Here is a 17,875-nt window from a genome sequence, read left to right as displayed (position 1 = left end):
GGTCATACTTAAGTTTCTGTGCAGGGATCCATGGGGGTTCAGCTAGGTTGCTCTTAGTTTGGGGTCCAGAATGTGCTTTCAGAAATCTCCTGATTAGTCTTGCGGCACTAGTCTGAGGTAAAAAAAAACCTGAAATATTGTGTGGACATCAGGTCCTAAGCACAGACAGTTTTGCTTACAATTTTGCTTCTCTTGGTGTGCAGTACTTCCTAATGCTGAGGTAGCCATTGCTGCTGAGTTTGCATTGAGAACTAGAGAAATCCTGTGTGGGATTCTCAGGAGGTTCTCATTAGCTTTGGTAAATCAGCAGCCTCCTGTTACCTGGACTGTCTCAGAGCTAGGTTGTTTCTGTAGATGCTCTTGCTTTGGTCTGTATTATATCACCTCTGGATTAATACCAGTTAATGAGAGGAATTAAAGATGTAATGTTTCTGTTCAACTCTTTCTCTTCCTTCCATTCAGATCTGGCAGAGAGTGACCTGGCATATACTCAAGCCATAATGGGCAGTGGAAAGGAAGACTACACTGGGAAAGAAGTGCTGATCCTAGGAGGTGGTGATGGAGGTATACTATATGAGATAGTCAAACTGAAGCCAAAGATGGTTACTATGGTAGAGATATCCTTTGACAAACAACTGGTCATTCAGCTTTCTTCATCCTGTGTTTTCTGCTCATGTCTTAACCTGATAGTTAATTGTGCTCAGTGCTCTGATTTGCATTAGGAGATAGGATCCAAAATGATTATATATATTGTGCATTATTATGTAGCACATGCTTTCAAGTTCCCAATTCATACTGTAATTCTTGAGTAGCAATTTACATAGAACTGGAAAGGAACACTTCTGTCATCAGACTGATATCTTGTCTGCTAACAGAAGACAGGTCTGTTAAGTCTGTGGTTTGGGCTGAGCTCTGCTGCCTTGGGTTCTTGTCTTTTTCTAAAGAAAGCTAGAAAAAAATAATCCCTAGAAGAAAAAAAAGTTTAATCAATAGGAATGTTGGGGCTTTGAATTGTGTTGGTGGCAGAATGACCAACTCTTGTCCTGCCTTAATACTAAAATAAATCAAGTTTCCAACATTCTGTAGTTCAAATAGTTTGTAACGTAAGCTACTGTTAGCTGTATGAAGTGTTGATCATCCCTAGGTTTTGGGATCCCCTTGTTCTAAAAACATAGGTTAAAGTCTAGTTCACCTTCATGGGGTTTTAAAATACACCGTCCCATTGTTCACATTTTGAACTTTCACAGTAATGGTAACCTAAGGTACCAGAAATACTGGTTAAAACCAAAAATAAGCACTTCCTAAACTTCCTAACTGGATCTAAAGGCAAATACATAAGGTTGGCTATTGCAATATGCATACCAAGATACACATCTTACTATTCCTTTGTAAATGTCACCTTTTTGAGAATTTCTTTCTGAAGAAATAGAAACTGTTACCTGTATTATTTCTGGAATGTAGAATGCCTTAACCAGCTTCAAACATTGACCAAATGGTGATCGACGGGTGTAAGAAATACATGCGTAAAACATGCGGAGATGTCTTAGACAATCTGAAAGGAGAGTGCTATCAGGTAATTTCTTGTTTTTCTTCTATTAGAAGTAATACTTCAGATACAGTTATACCTAACCTGGAAGACTGCTATGGCAAAGTTTTGGGGGAAAGTCTTCTGATCTTTCTTAATCTTGGGAAGGATTTCTTCCTTTTTAATAACACTTATAAATTTTAATAGCTGGTAGTGGGATTTGAGTTGGAAGTATAATTAGTGTCAAAATATTTTAAGTCTCCATCTGCAGACTTTTAAAAATAATTATATGTATCTTTTTAGGAATGTGAGATAGAATGGTTATTGCCATAGCTTACAAATAAAGAGGAAATAGCAGTAAGGATGCAGTGTTAAATGTCATTCCTTAAATTGAGTCAAAGAGAAGAAACATGTGTTTTAGTTGTCCTGTACTGTTGAGAGTATCTGAATTTGTAATACACACTTTAAAATGATTTTTAATTTGCAGGAAAAATCTCTTACCATTACACTGCTAGTATATTAAAAATATTAAATTAAAATTCATGCATCCCTGCAGTTAAGGTCTTTATGTGCTGCATCTGACAGTTTACAAACTAGCTGGGGTGTAATCTGATACCTTCACTGGAAATATTTTCTTTCTGTCTTCATTACTGCTTTTTAAGGCTGTCACAGATACTAGTTTACAGGTGTGAGTTAAAAAGAGCATGCAAAAAATTAACAGGAGTCACATACTACTTTGCATGAGTCAGTGGCCCTTCATACAAATACCTTATTTTACTCATAGGTTGCAGGACTGCTAACTTACCATTTAGTAGGTAGAACAGTGGTCACCCAGCAATGAGTGACAGAGCTGGGAAATTCAGTGCTGTATGTAGTGCCTGTGTTGTCATTGTAACTCCTACAACTGTTTCTCCTTTTTATATGGTGTAAAAAGTTGAAAATAGAACTAAAATTAAACATATTTAACTTCGTACTTTTCCCCTCCTTAATTGCTATGAATACACATTTCTCCCTTTTACTTGATCAGTTTTAAGGTGTTTTGAGGACTAGCTACAGTATTTCATTCTTACAGGTTTTAATTGAAGACTGTATTCCCGTACTGAAGAGGTATGCCAAAGAAGGAAGGATGTTTGATTATGTAATTAATGATCTGACGGCTGTTCCAATCTCCACATCTCCAGAAGAAGGTTAATCTAATTTATCTTCCTAAACTTCTGAGGATTTTCCATGTTTCTGCTCCTCTGCTGCATAATAGTTGGCAGTTTGCAACAAAAATTCTTTGATTCTTGCCTTTTTTAATAGCAAATCTGAGAGGTAAAGAATGATAGTAACACATCTGTTCCTTTTGAATTTTTCTTGAATGTTAGAAAAAATTAGTAAGTGCCTAGGACTCTTTAAAACTGTACTCTTATTCCAGAATAATATGAACTCATGTAATTCTTGAGAAAGTATTTGGAGTTCACACTCCAGTAAATTTTTCCCCACTCTATAATTTCTTGGAAATATCTCAAAAAATACTCTGCAGAAAAACAGAGATAAGTCCATCATTATTGCCATTGTGTGTGGGTTGTGTGGGTGTTTTACTGTTTTTTTTGTTGTGTTGTTGGGTTTTTTAAAGGTATAGGATAGCTACTTTTTAAACAGCAGATATGTTGCAAGTCTTGAATATGTAATAGTGAACAAGCCAGTGATGTGCTGTTCTGTTTTTAAATCATATTCTATGTGCAGATTCCACATGGGAATTTCTGCGGTTGATTCTTGACCTCTCCATGAAAGTCCTGAAACAAGATGGAAAATACTTCACACAGGTATGATATCTGCATGTGAAAAAGCATATGTATTGAAATCTGCATTTTTCAAGTAAAAAGAAGGGGACAAAACCAAACCAACTAACTAAAAAACCTACTAGTAAGCTGTCTTTCCTTTTAATGACTCATTGGGGATTTTTGCATTTAACTTGGGCTTTACTAACTGACTTTTTTCATTATTTCAGCTGAATCTGTAGTGCTTGTGTCTTTGAATTTAAAAGCATAATTTCAAGAATCAGCTAGGCATGCTACAGAATATTTTAGCTGTAAGCAATTATTGGAAGAGCAGAACAGATGTACTTTATAAACAGATACATGACTTTTAAGCTAGTGTCTCCAGTTGTAGAGTATAAGACATGAAAATTTGTCATCCATAAAGGTGTAAGAATTTGACATAGGCGCAGTGGGATGAGAAAATCAGTCATTTGTGAGTAAATACTCTCTTCTTGCTTAGTATCCACTCCTAGTGCAAGTCACTGGTTTGACTTCTGCAAAATGGATTTTGAACATTTGAATGTGCTTGGCATTTTGTGAACTATTTTATGTAGTCATAAATAAGATTTTGTCCTTGTGCATGAAGTCTTTAATGCAACTATTTTAAAATAAATAATTTAAGATTTGTATATTTGCTACAATATAGCCACCTTATGAATAATAAAATTGTGGTATAGCTTTCATCTGAAGATACTTTCTGTATGTAATCCTGAATTTGGAATGCCACAAAGCAATTGTACAAAAATGTGACAAGACCCAGCAGATGGTTGAGTGAAGTACAAGTCTCCTGAAGTTGTGTTTTTGTCATGCCCAGACCTTAAGTTGTCTGTGTGGAGCATCCTAAAATAAAAAACTAGCTAAAATTATGCATTTGAACTCTGCTCCTATCAGCATACAGTTTGAGGTGTGTAAAGGAATTGTAAAATTGGACAGGTTTATAAAGAAATGCCAAACTCATTCTGTGAGTGTTTTGGCAACTTTAATGTGCTGCTTTACTTTAAAATGCTGGGGTTGTATGGGCAAGATAAATTATCCTGTGATTAAAATGTAAGATATGACTAATATGGCTGTATCACTGTAAATCGTAATGGCTTTTGTGTTCTGTTAATAGTGGAAATATTTTCGACAGACTTTGGTATTGCAAGGACACTATGTTTTTGAATGGTGCAGACATTTATGTTGCAGTTGTTAGACTTGTAACATACAGAGTGAGACTAGTGGACTTGATTAGAATGTATGTAGCTGACTTTGCAGAAGGACTCTGGGAAGAAGTTTTTGCTGAAAGCTGGAGTGATGACTGTGCTGCAGCCAGGGTGCAGGGAGGTAGTTTTGTGTCAGCTGAAGACAATAGAGGCTGAGGCTGGTGCACCCCTGCTGCCTGTCCTGTCCTGGTGGGAGGAGATAACGCAGCTCTCCAGCATCTCTCCTTGCACAAGAAGAAAGGACAGCAGTACTGAACTGGCCCTGGCAGGTTTAAGCTGTTGTAAAACTGCAATAAAGAAAACAATATTAAGGTTGAAGAGGCTTGAATTTGGACTTGTAGCTAACTGGTAGCCAGTGAAAGAACTGGAGTATAGAAGCAATGTACTCCGGCAGTGTACTCTTATCTTCCTGAGGGTGTCGAAAAAAAGGAAAATTAATACTGGGGCAAACAGCTATATCGGAGCTTTTGCTATAGCTATTGATACGCTACCCAGACCATTTGATGGTCCTTGTAGCCTCTTCCCAGTTGGGCCTGATTTAAAACCAAACAGAAAACCCTTCAGAATACTCAGTAGTCTGATTACAGGAAGAGCAGGCTTTAAAGGGTGCTTTAAATAAAACCAACTGTCTCTAACTTTCTTTAAACTAGGTTTTGAATTAAACTAATTGAAGCTGGATATCCAAAGTATTGGGTTAGACTATGGACAGAAGGTCAAACATGACCACTACCAACTTTGGTAGCTGGGCTTACTCCCACACTGAGAACTCATAAATGGTTTTGAATGCTCTGTTATCTGTGAAGTGCCAGAACTTTTTAGCTCTGTGTACTAATATTGGAAGCTTAAGTTACTTTTGTTCCAACTGTCTACTTGCAGGATGCTTATCTTAGGTAGCAGGCTGTATGTTACTTGCTGAAGTAATCACATGACTTCTAAGGCAACTGTGGTGGTAAAATCCAGGACTTTGTGTGTTCCCCCACCTCCAGGCTTTCTTGAAGTATGTTTTGGTTCTCTAAAACATATGTTAAATATAATTAAGAAAAGCAACTGGGGGAATGTCTACCTATTTGTGGAGCCTGACCTTTGCTATGATGAGGAAATGTCTCATAGGAAAGGTGCTGCAAAAGGGTCATTGTCCAGTTGGCTACTGGCCAGTAGCTATAGTTGCTTCTTCTGTCTTGGCATTATTTTGTACTAACATTTGAAACTTCTTTTCTCTGTAGTTTGTAGCATGTTTTCTGATAGTTCTGCTTGCAGGGGTTACCTTGTGCATCTTGTTAGAATGTCACTTATTTTGGTGCTCAAGAAATGCTTTGCACAAAAGTGGAATTTTGTTTGCAGAATGCCGGCCTTTCACATACTGTATTGCTGCCTGACTCTCTAAATGCCATTGCTGGGGAAAAATAAATGGAAATGCTCATCACCTCTTCATTGAGCTCTGTACAAGTTTTGGAAAATGTTCTCTTCAGCACATGAATTGCCAGCAGTCAGGATCTGAAGCTGTCTAACTCTAGATAGATATAATTTAACTGAGATTATCAAAGTAATTACTTTTTTGTCATGCTACTCTAACACACCTGGTTGTTCCTTGGCATGCCATGGTGATCCTCACAGCAGTCTCCAAATGTTAATGCAGAATATCCTTTCACCACTAGGTGGAGACTGATAACTAATATTGGCTAGCAGTTTATTAATGTTTATGGAGAGATTCTACTTGTGAAAGGTTTTTCAGACTATTCGTTTTCCTGGGGGATGCAAGAACATATGTGGCTAATTTTAGGATGTAGGAGGGACTTTCTGCTTGTTTTAGCTCTGGAAAGATAGAAAGGCTAGTTTCTGGATCTCGTTCTCTGGTGCTGTAAGTCTGTGCTCAAGTATATTGGTGGAGAAAAACACCTCCATACTTGCTCTATGCATCCACAATAGTAATCACAATAAGAAAACTTACTTGTATGGGTAGCAGCCTTGCGTTTCATGTCATTGCTTTTTTAGCTGCATCATCCATATTGAGAGTCTTGCAGCCTACAGAGGACCTGAGCAGAGGTGAGCTTTAGGTCCCTTTGCCTGCAGAATTTGCAGCCCTGTCTGTAAGTTTGAGACTTGAGGCTTGTTTGTGGAAGCTTGTTGAACATAATCCCACTACTCTGATGCTCAAGGGTCATATGGCTTGCTCTGTTTTTGATTCTTTCTCCTTCTGAAGCTGATGCTGTGAAGTGTTTAGTAATATAATGTGGGGGTCTGGGTCTGTGAGGTGCTCAGTGTTGCCATCTCCAAGGGGAGCCAGTTACAGGTGCAAATTCCTAACCATCACAGAGGAGAGGAGTGGGAGTCAGTGAGGATTTAAGAACTTGGCATATCCCAAGGTTTAATCTCTAATGGACCTTCCCAGTGACTTGTTTTTGAACATGGTAAGTGTTTTTATACTACTGGACCTTTGTAAAAGCCAGTACAATTTTTAGATTGCACAAGTGATTTTTTTTCAACTTGGAGTATGTGTACTTGTAGATACTAGTGTGATATGTTTGTGGTTTTCTGAACCATCACTATCTTGTGCTTTCCAAGTAGTACATGAGGATTGTCCCAACAGCCGTGAAACTATGCTCTATAAGATGCAGAGACTGATTGTAAGGTTGTCTCTGTCAGTGGATTATGTGTAGCTAGGAAAATGCCTTTTCCTGTGCGAAGTTCTCATTCTGCTGATCTAATCCTCTGAGGTTGAGTAGGCTATCATTTTCAGTCTGTTTATGAAGTGGAACCTTTAAAAATACCTCTGAACAGGAATTTGCTCCTTGCTAGTCTGGGTCATCCAACCCAGGCAGGGTAGAAACAGTCTGAGACCACTCACCAGTTTGGGTTCCAGTAAACAGCACTAATCACTGGTGCAAGGGATCGGATGTCTCCCACACATACATACAGCCCTTTACCAAGCTGTCACTTCCTGGCCACTCTCTAATAGTGTGACCCTGCCCTCTAAATGTCCAGACCACTGTGATGTTGCTCCATAGTTACACTCCTTTTTTTGACTGCTGTGTGTATATTCTAATTAGCACTTCCAAAGAAGGAGCAGGGTTCTCCTGACTGCAGTGCGAAAGAGGCTGGAAGAACAGATGTATATTTCTGTGTAAGCCTGTATGATTTCTTGGCAGTTTGGGAATCTATAAGGGACAAACATTTCACTTGTGTTACTGAGAGTTCAGTTCTAAATTAATTGATCATTTGGCCAGTAGAGATACCTTCAGTCAGGCTTGCCTCCATAATCTCCTTAAAAGCCATCCCTGTCACCCAAAACTCAAACCTGGGTTTGCAAAGTGTTTCATGCTCTATGTATTGCATTGCTTCTTAGCCACTCAAGTGAGAGGGGGGGGGGGGGGGGGGCGGGAATCTAACCTTGGCCATGTTCAACTCTGACACTTGTTATTACAAAAGAATAGAAAACCATGTTAAATTAAAAATAAAATTCTCTAGTATACTGTCAGACGAGGATGTCTGGTAGCAATGACATGTAGGGTTAAGACATGTAAGAATGTCACAGGTAAGAAATGGGCAAGTATGGAAAGGGACCCCTTCCATCTACTTTCAAGTTACTTTCTAAGCTTGGAGGAAGCATAGTGGCCAAAATTCAGCCTATAACCAGTTGATGGACACATACCACTTACAGGTGGGTAAAGTTAACTGGAACTTATAGGGGTAATTTAAACATTCTTTTTACTACTTTAAGGGATGTTTTTTTATTGTCTGCCTGCAATTGTATTTAGTATTTAAATCTGTTGTGCATTGTGCTGTAGAAACGTGAAAACTAAACCCATGGTAATACAGAATGTATGCCTTATTAAAGCCCAAAAGAATGAGTGTTGGGAGACAGGCATAAGCTGTCAAAGTGTGTGCAAGCACTGAGGACACTCTAAATGCAGAGTCTGTGAAACAGTTCAGGAATTGTCTGTTTTAAACAAGGTCTTATAAATACAGATAAGTTAATCTCAAAGTTTAAAACTACTTCAAATATTCTTGTGTTGGAGAGATGCTTGTTAGGAGAAAAAAATCTTCAACATTCTCCCATTTCTTACCTGTCAAGTTGTTTGACATGGAACAAAGATTAAGTAAGGGGGGGTGGGCAGAGGAGTTTGGAAGGGTTTTTGTATATGTTGAAAATTGACTGAACAGTGTGGGAGAAAAGTCTGATTTTGCTTATTTCCCTTTGAAAAAGCATAACTGGTGAGTCATCAGCTTTAAACCTTATTAAACACTGTTCAGTATTAGTTATTGTTTGAATATATGGTGGCTGTTCAGAACAAAAAATGTATTGCTCTACCACATAACTATTCTCATTAGGCAGGGGGAGTTAAAATGAGCACAGGTTATTAGACTGATCACTGTATTGCATTCTGGGCTTGGCTCCCTGTGTCATATTTTAGTGATACAAGAACATCCAAGTGTGATATCATTATCAACACTGTAGTCTTAGCTGATAAAGCTAGTCACTTCTTACAGAAATGTGTTAATAGCAGTGATTTTTTCCAATAATTTTATTGAAATAAGTTCCTCTAAGTTTTGTAGATTTGTTTTTAATTCTTAGCTTATTGTTGAGTAAAGCCAAATAATTTAAAAATGTAAGTATGCAGAACTAAAATCCTGTGATGTCTCTAGAAGGAGAGGTTAAAACATTTAGGTGGCATGTCAAAACCTTTAGGTAAGATCTTGATTTGGGGACTGGGGAGCTGTGGATTTGAAAAGTAAAAATTGTTTATTGGCATGTTTCATTGTTCCTGTAATTTGTTTTCCATGCTGTCTGCAGTGATTTATCTGTTGCTGGAGAAGGGAGAAAGGATGAAATACTGAAGCAACAGGCTGGGAAACTGGATACTTTTATCTCATTGTGTGTCCTATTAAACTTTCTCTGTAATAGTGGTATGCTCCATAAATTACCTAGCAGTGTTTTCTATTTATAACTCAAATTACACACGTTGTTTTTAGTTTTATTTTGCATTCAGTCTGATGTTGAAACAAAATTGTATGTTTGGTAAGGGGTGGCTGAACCAAATAACTGCTACACTCCCCTGGGTAATAACAGGTTACTAAAGAAGTACTACACTAGTCTGTTCATTGTGTTTGTGCAGTTGTGCTCAGTTAGTGTTCATCTCTTACCTTTTTTACAAACCTCTTTTGTTTTCTGATACCCAAAACCAAATATGATATATTCAGTATAAAGCATGCTATCTTTCTGTACCAAATAAACAAGTACACATTTGTGGAATACGATCAAAATGATAATCAAACACATGTTTTATGCAAGTTCTTCTGAAGGAGAGCTTTCAAGAATATGATTTTAAGTTGAGGTTTTCTTTTCCACTTCTGAAAACTTGAGTACAATGCAGAAAACTCATTGAGCATGATGCAAAAAATGCAGAGAGAGAGTATGGTAGGATGAAGTCTCTTTTCACTTTCTCTAGAAATAGAAATGTTTTGAATACATTGTGAAAAAATCCTACCAATAAAAAGAAATAAAACAATAGTTTAAATCCCAAAGTCAGAATGTGCATTATACACTTTATAGTTACCTGATGTTACATGGAAAAAGCAATGTAGATGGAGCTGTTTAGACATACTGATTTTAAGTAAGATTGCTGCTTGTTTCAGTCTCTGCCTGTTATACATTCTTTTTAAAAGCACAGGTAGTATTTGTTGGTGAAACTCATCTTAGTTCCTTGCTTTGTGAAAATTAATTTTCAGTGTGTGCACTTAATTATTTTTAAGGCTGTTGTTAAAAATCTGGGAGCACTGAAAAGCAGAAGTTAAACAGTAAAGTGCAGCTTTTTTTAAAGATTATTCTCTTGGAGTTAGAAGCTTCACAGTGATAGCAGAGCAGTGCACATGTGTGAAACATAGGTAGTGCAGACACTTTGGAAGTCCTGAATAAATCCTTTGTTCTGGGGGTCCTATAGAACTTGACCTTCATTTCAAGTTAAGAGGACTTTAAAATATTGAATAAGCATTCTTTCACAGTCAGATGCAAGTTATGTTATCTAAGGGCAGGAAGGGACAAGATCGCTCATTCAGTAATTGGAAAAAAAAGTTAAAATTGTGTGTGTGCACAAACATTTCCAGAAGTCATTCAGAGCAGAGGGAAGATACTGTCATTCCGTAGGTGGAGTCTGTGGCTTTAGGCTTTCTTGTTCTTGTCTTTCTTGCAAAGTTCAAGGCTGTTAAAGATCAAAAGCAGTACTCTGCTTGGAAGTGCTTATGCTGGAAGGCTTTTGGCCTGTCCAGTCATGAGCAGAAAGAGTCATCTAGAAACCAGAAAGCTGACTGTATTAGTGAATGACTGTTTCTTCCCCTATTTTTTTGATTTAACTAGACCCTTTTCTGCCTAACACATATCCTTGTATCATCGAGACTAATGTTCTTGTGATCTGAAATAAACAGCAAACTTCTGTGCCTTGGGTTTCTTGCCATCATTTTGTGGGACTTTGGCTTGTATGCTAGGTTAGCAGGAACTGTGTATTGATTAACATTAAAGTTTCCTTTTTTGTTGTCTTGTCTTGTGTGGTAAACATTGTTCCTCCACTAGAAGTGGTAAAGTATGTGGGAGAGCTGAGGAATTTTGTTGAAAGTAACACTGGAGAAATGCTAGTTAATGCTTTTATTTCTACTGATTAGAAATCAGAAAAAGAAAGTAGGCTTTGTGCGAGGTCAAGGTAAAAGGCTTCTATAGTAAAAGGTAGTAAACCCAACCCAAGTGGGGAAGGATGGGGAGAGATGTCTCCTGAAGACAGCTGATCCTGTCCCACATATGGCCAGATATGCATGTGCTGTGTGGTTGGGGTAGATTTATCATAATCATCTAATTTACTGTTCATGTGTAGCGTGCAGAATGGTTGGGCATCATGTTTGGGGCCTAGAGGTTGAGCTGGATGTTCCTCCTGAAAGTGGGGGAGGTAGACCACCACAAAGCAATTCATCTGACTGTTAGCGTGTCAAGGAATGTTAACATCTTTTCTTCCTTGACCAGAATCGTAGAATGTCTTGTTTCTATACTGTGCTACAGCAATACCAAATACCAAACATATTTGGTGCATCTTTATTCAGTGTCTTGTACCTGGAAAAAAGCTGAGTAATTTGTAAACAATGCAGTGGTTGACTATGTTTGGACTAATTTAAAGTTGAGCAAAGTTGAATAACTTGTATTTGCCACATTAAGATCATTGTATTTGAGGTCATAAACTGCCATCTAGCCTACTCAGTTATGTAGGCAAGAAACTTGACAAAAAGTTTTATTAAATTTGTACAACTGACTCATTGCTTTGGGTAGTTTGTGTGTGTTCAGTCTGTTCTGTGGGCTCACTGTTGTTGCTAAATCTTCAAACCTGATATGGATAGTCACGTCTCTAATTAGAACTTTCTCTATATGGACATCCCAGGTGTATGTTGCAGTAACTTCTGCTTGTTAATACTTTTGGACAAAGTTGTGCTTGTAATTAGGAGTTGTTTTGGGATTTTTTTAAATTCCTTACCACTTGTAATCCTTAAGATGCGTTTGTATTCCAAGAATGATTTGTTTGGGTAATATTTGTCTGTCTGGGAAGAAATGCTGTGAATTCAATGTGTCAGATATTTCATAGTTGCACTGTTTGAATGCTTAGATCTATTTTTTCTTTTTATTTTGTTCAGAAAAGGATATTGCTAATATTCTTAAATGAGAAGACACGGGTCCAAGGAAAAGTATCATAAGAATCACTTCCTTTTCAGAAGCATGATGCACAAACTTAAGACAATGTAGCCTTCAGCCACAGACATTCTGTATAATCTATTTTGTTGTATTGCTCTGTGTAAGAATCTGTTTAAAATAAAGAGGTTATAGGTTTTTTTAATAGTGCATTTAAATGTTGTGAGACCTAGGCAATGTTAAGTAACTGAGAAAATCTGGACGTTGTAATACTGTTTACTAATATATTTAAGCAATCATAAAGAAAATGGTTATTGAGTAGATGTTAGAGGTAAACAACACATGGTGGTCTGCTTTAAGTGGAAGCTCTAAAGTAATGGTTGCTTCTGCTAATGAGAAGATAGATAATCCTCCCGTACTTACCCTTTCTTGAAAAGATACAAATTGTTGTTTGCTGTAGGCAGAATGAAGACAAGCTGTTCGGTATTTGCCTTGTAAATCTTAAATATTAAGAACAGCATGCATTTGGTTCTGAAGTATGTGGGAGCCTGGCGTTAATGTCAAAATGTATATATTCATCTGCAATTTTAATTATTTGATTGTAACTGGGACTCTTCTGTTTTTTCTGCAGGGAAACTGTATCAATCTGACCGATGCCTTGACTCTGTATGAAGAACAGCTTAGCAGGCTTTATTGTCCTGTGGAGTTTTCAAAAGAAACTGTGTGTGTTCCATCCTACATGGAATTGTATCCTTAAAGATTGAAAAAGAGTAGAGAGTGTGTATTAATATGTCTATCCTACTATTGCTTGGAGGTAATGAACTAAAGTTGAAGAAGGCAGTTCTACTTTTAACACTACTAATGGTTTTTCATAGTACTTCAGTCCTATTTTGAGGATAATTGCAGGAATTATTTTTTTAAAGGTGCCATAAACTCGCTGCTGGTGAGATGCTCAGCACCTTTCAAGATCAAGCTATGTTTTTGTTGATGTTTTTGAGTGTTTCCAAGTCTACTGTTTATGTGATGTAGGATAAACTTTATGACAGGGTAGTGCTGCCTGGGAGTTCTGGCAAGGCTGGATCTCCTTTTTTTCTTCAACAAAAAACCCAAACTAACTTCACATAGATTAGTGTGATCCAGATCTTTAAATATTCTGATTAGATGTATTCTTGAACATACAGCTCAGACTGAATTTTTAAGGGGGAAAAAGTGGTTCCTAACAATCATTGCTAGTTAGTGTTAATGAAAAAAAATATGCAAGTTGAAGGGTATACACATTTCCTGCAACACCCCATTCCTAAAAATAGTTCAGAATGTCTTCATTTTGTGGGTGGCAGGCAAGTTAAGAAGCTATAAGTTTCAGCCTCAAGCCATTGGCTCTAGAGGGGCATTTTGATTTGCTATAGAGTGGTTCTGCTGGCTTCATTTGCCTTGAGTGTTTACCACTTCTGTGTGATCTCCCAGGAAATGCTTCTGCAGGGTAATGCCTGCTGTGGCTGTCCCTCTCTTGACAGGATAGGTCTTTGCAGGATCTGCTTATTCATAATATGTTAAGTGTGTGAAACTGCCACAGCCTTTCTTCTGTTCTGTGTGTTCATTTTGCCTCCCTTCTCTGTCTCTAATATTGATTTTTGTTTAATGCTGTAGCCTGCTGTTCTGGACTTCACACTGACTGTAACAAGCTCCTCCTGTTTCTTATTATTGTTAGCTCTCCTGTGAAACTCAGATTTGATCTTAATGTTTTCAAGACAAAAAAAATGAAATAGGATATGAAGATATTTGCTCTTGTAGCTTACAATTTCAATGAAACTGGTTATTTCTGCCTTTACAACAGCCAAGCCTTAATGCAACATGTATGTAATTTGAAGTATGCATCCTCAAAGTCTTTTAAATACTTCATTGTTTCTTTGGAAGTATGCAAAATGTTTCTAAATTATTTGAGTAGTAAATGCTACTTCATTCCTTTGAAAAACACATTTAAATGTTTCCAGTAAGTTAACAGATGTGAAATATTTAGCAATAAATTTATTAAAACTGCCATTAAATAGGTATAATGGAGCTTGAAAGTGAACAGTTCTTAGAGAAATGGGGCAGGCTTTTTCTGAATGAATTAACAATGATGTAATGGTTATAGGTACAGGAATGTTAAAGAAGTCATCTTGATGACTTCAGATTAGCCCAAAGTGCTCTAACTTTTAATTTGGCCTTGATTTGTATTTCAGGTGCAGGTTATCACTTTCCTAGAAACTTAAAGATTTCCAAGTAGGAGTATGTATCTGAATGGAAGGTTAATGCTGTCTTACAGATGACTGAGATGTGATAGTTTACAGTGGAATTGTGACAAGTAATTAAAAATCAGGGTTTTATTTCTTTGAGGGATGTGACACATTTGTGGCATTCTGAAATGTCTTGAGCCATTGAACAAATCTTTTCACTTAAGTAAATATTCATTTTTGTAATCTGACCAGAAGTTACCTGCATGGGTACCTGCATGCAGCCAAAGTACTAAGCTGGCTTATCACTTGTTATTGCTACTTGTTTTGCCTACTTCAAAATTGTTATTGTGCGTAATTGTTACTTGAAATTCTGGTGTTTACCAGTGTTGCTGTGGAGGTCATCTGAAATTCAAGCAGCTCTTGATATAAAAGCCAGCACTCTGTTTTAAGGAAAGCACGTGTGTGTCTGAGGCCTTCACTAAGACCTTATGGCGAACATGGAGGCTCCCATGTGAAGCATGTGTGACCTCACTGTGTAAACAGAAGAGCATATATCTTTATGTGGTGTTACTAAGCTGTAAATCCCAGAAATCTATGCCTTACTCTGCAGCTGTTGCTGTAGCTCTTAAAAAGGTGATGTTCATGTCTCATCCTCCTGTCTGCTCCTCAGGAAGCAGGTGGAATTACATAGCTCTGACTTCGCTCATGTGTCCACCATGGCAAGAGGGCTCTTGAGGATCAGTTGTCTGTCCTGCCAGGAGTACATCAGAACTGTGGTTTGAGCATAGCTTCTGCTGAAGCTGGGCCCATCTACCCCCAGAGGATCAGCAAAAAGAGCACTGATACAGCTGCCAGTTGCTCTGTATTTGCTTCTAGTGCAGTCTAGTTTGTTTCTAGCTCAGGGTGACATAAAGGTCTGCTTTCTGAAAAATGTTTCAGTACCTAAGGCAGAAGCTTTTAGAGAAGAGCCTAGGCAAAATTTAGATGCATCTGCTGAGTGAGTGTTCAACAGAACCCCTGTTGAAGCTCTTAAGACAGTAGGCATTTAAATCTTTGCCCACTAAGATACCTGTACACCTAGTGTTCAGCTGCTGAACAGCTCAGTATTAATTTTGTGTCTGCGTTAGGGTTTCACAATTAGGTAGCTGGATGTCTCTTTCCTACTCAAGCTTGATACTTTACAACTGAGAAGATGAGCAAGAGGGATCCCAACTTGGTGCACTCCTGACTGAAGCTTTGATCATGTTTCCCAAAGTACTTCTGTAGTCTGTTCAGTGGTTGCAATACAAAAAAATGCACCACCTGAAAGTCCGCAACAGGAGTTAGAAAACATGGGTTTGCAAAGGACTTCAGTTTCAGTGAAAATGGGATGATCTTTTGAACTGTTGAGTCAAAAAGAGGATCCAGGGAGACTTAACTTTTGGGATTTTTACCTACCCCATCTTTATGAGCTACCAGAAGTTTTCAGAATGGAAATATGAGGCAAAAGAACGACTTCCATTTTAACTGTATACTACAAACTTTGCTGCTTTTTTTTTCCTTAACTACTTATTTTCCCCAGATGGGTATTCTACACTATTTGGAAGAAACAAACTGACATCTGAACATCAAGATTATTTGAGATTATCCTAAATGTACATGCTGCATGGAGCATATAGGCCTGCCACGTGCTGCATATTGGCATCTTGAACCTTTAAATTATATGCTGTAGATGATCCTGAAACTTAGTCATGCTATTGATTGTGAATTCTTTAAATGTTTTTTATTATTATTTTAATTTAAAAGCAAATGGAAAATGTATATTTTGATGAGCTAGGGTGTTATTTTTGAAAGTCAACTTAAAGATGAATAAGCAGCAAAACTATATAGCTGCTGAATGCACTGAACCTTTAGAATGTGATCCTTTTTATTTTTTGTAGATCTTCGCAAACTGGTTGATTAAAAAGACATCTTTAGCATTTCATCCCTGAAGGGTGGTCCATGGAGTTTGTTTTGGGTGTTCTCTTTTTCCACCAGATTTTTTTTTCTGTGATTCTTTTTAAGAATGGAGGGATTTTTGTTTAATTCTTTTTTTTAAATGAACACCACAGTGCTTCCATATAGAAGGGCATAACTAAAAAAAAACCACAAAGGAGGGAAAAAAAGGAAAAAATCTTCTGAAAGGATACTCCAAATTCTTCATTGCAAAGGGAAGAAAGCTAGTCTTAAATTTTGTTTATTTACTCTAGTTGCATTCATCATTGCTGTAATCTCTTCTGCAGGAGAAGAATCTTTGACCTCTCACCTCATGGAATTCTTTAGCTGCTGCCATATTCATTGTTTGGATTTTGGCATGAATTTAACAGTAGGTTATAGAGGCACTTTGAACTCTTATCAGTGTGAAAATTAAAGCTGGTTTTCTATCCCACCACAGTGCAAGACATTGAGTGTAATGAGGTTCTTGTGGGCATACACTCCTCAACCCTATGGTAAGCACTAGGTTCTTGAAGGAAAGGTTGCTTTAGAGGGCAGAAATGTGGGTGTGATCCAGATTCATGTGCACCAGTCTTGAATGTTTTGAGGCAAGTGTGTATACTTCAGTAAGGTGAGTCCTGGTTGTATTGCTGCAGATTGACTGTGTTGTGTGGGGCTCTTGCTGAGTTAGAATTACTTGCACTCTAAAAACCAGTGGAAGCTAGGTTGCATTGTAGTCCTATTCTGAAAGAGAAAGCATTTTTCTTTAACTGTTTCTCATGTTGTCTGAAAAGTTTATATTTTTGTAAGAATGGGCTGTGTATTGACTAAAACTTTCAGTGTTCAAAAGATTCCACTTGAGAGGAGGTAGGAAGGATATAGCCATTCTGTGCATTTCTGTACCTTTCCAAGATGGAATAAAGTGTACTATTTCCCTAAACACTCCAATCCTGAACGATAATGATGTTTTTTCCATTCAACATCTAATATCAACATTTTCTTACTTCTATTGGAGGGAGTTGATTCTCTTCCTGATACTTAATGAAAACAAACCAAAAAAGCATTCCTAAGATCTGTATTCTTAAATCATACATAAAGAAGAATTACTGTCCCACATATATAAACTGTTTATGAAATCTGAGTAGCCTATGTAAAATTCCAGAGTGATACTAGAAGACTTGCAAAAATTTGCTCTTCATGTGGTGTATAATTGTGTTGTACAGTTGCTGTTAAAATGCTTTGTTTGGAGAGACAATAGAAGTATTCTTCAGTCTTATTGTTTTAAACCATTGCAGTTAATGTTAATTCTTTAATGTACATGGGACACAGTTCTTCCGTGGCCTACAGCTTGTGCATCCCTGAATACTCCCAAAGAGCAGAGCCTCCCTCTAAACAGGAAAAGTCTTGCATTTCACTGAGTGTTTTAGCTGTTGTACACATCCCAGAAAATACCTTGATATTATTGCCTATAACCTAGTAGTGACCCTTCACTTATGTTACAGGACTGCAATCAGTAT

At 37.5% G+C, this 17,875-nt stretch overlaps 1 protein-coding gene across 2 annotated transcripts in view; it reads left to right on the top strand.

The window, feature by feature from the left end:
• SMS (spermine synthase) overlaps positions 1-17,306 on the top strand; it is a 51,372-nt gene extending 34,066 nt beyond the window's left edge. For both annotated transcript variants that reach the window (XM_074814654.1, XM_074814656.1), the window contains exons 6-11: positions 463-619; positions 1,486-1,573; positions 2,598-2,712; positions 3,254-3,333; positions 12,821-12,936; positions 15,967-17,306. In XM_074814654.1, the coding sequence (XP_074670755.1) occupies positions 463-619; positions 1,486-1,573; positions 2,598-2,712; positions 3,254-3,333; positions 12,821-12,936; positions 15,967-16,009 (599 nt within the window). In that variant the 3' untranslated portion in view covers positions 16,010-17,306. The remainder of the gene's footprint in view (positions 1-462; positions 620-1,485; positions 1,574-2,597; positions 2,713-3,253; positions 3,334-12,820; positions 12,937-15,966) is intronic.
• The last annotated feature ends 569 nt before the right edge of the window (positions 17,307-17,875 follow it).

This window comes from Strix aluco, chromosome 2 (assembly GCF_031877795.1).
Source record: "Strix aluco isolate bStrAlu1 chromosome 2, bStrAlu1.hap1, whole genome shotgun sequence".
In the NCBI taxonomy this organism is placed as follows: domain Eukaryota; kingdom Metazoa; phylum Chordata; class Aves; order Strigiformes; family Strigidae; genus Strix; species Strix aluco.
The sequence above is the reverse complement of the archived record's forward strand: the minus strand, read 5'-3'. Positions and strand labels throughout refer to the sequence as shown.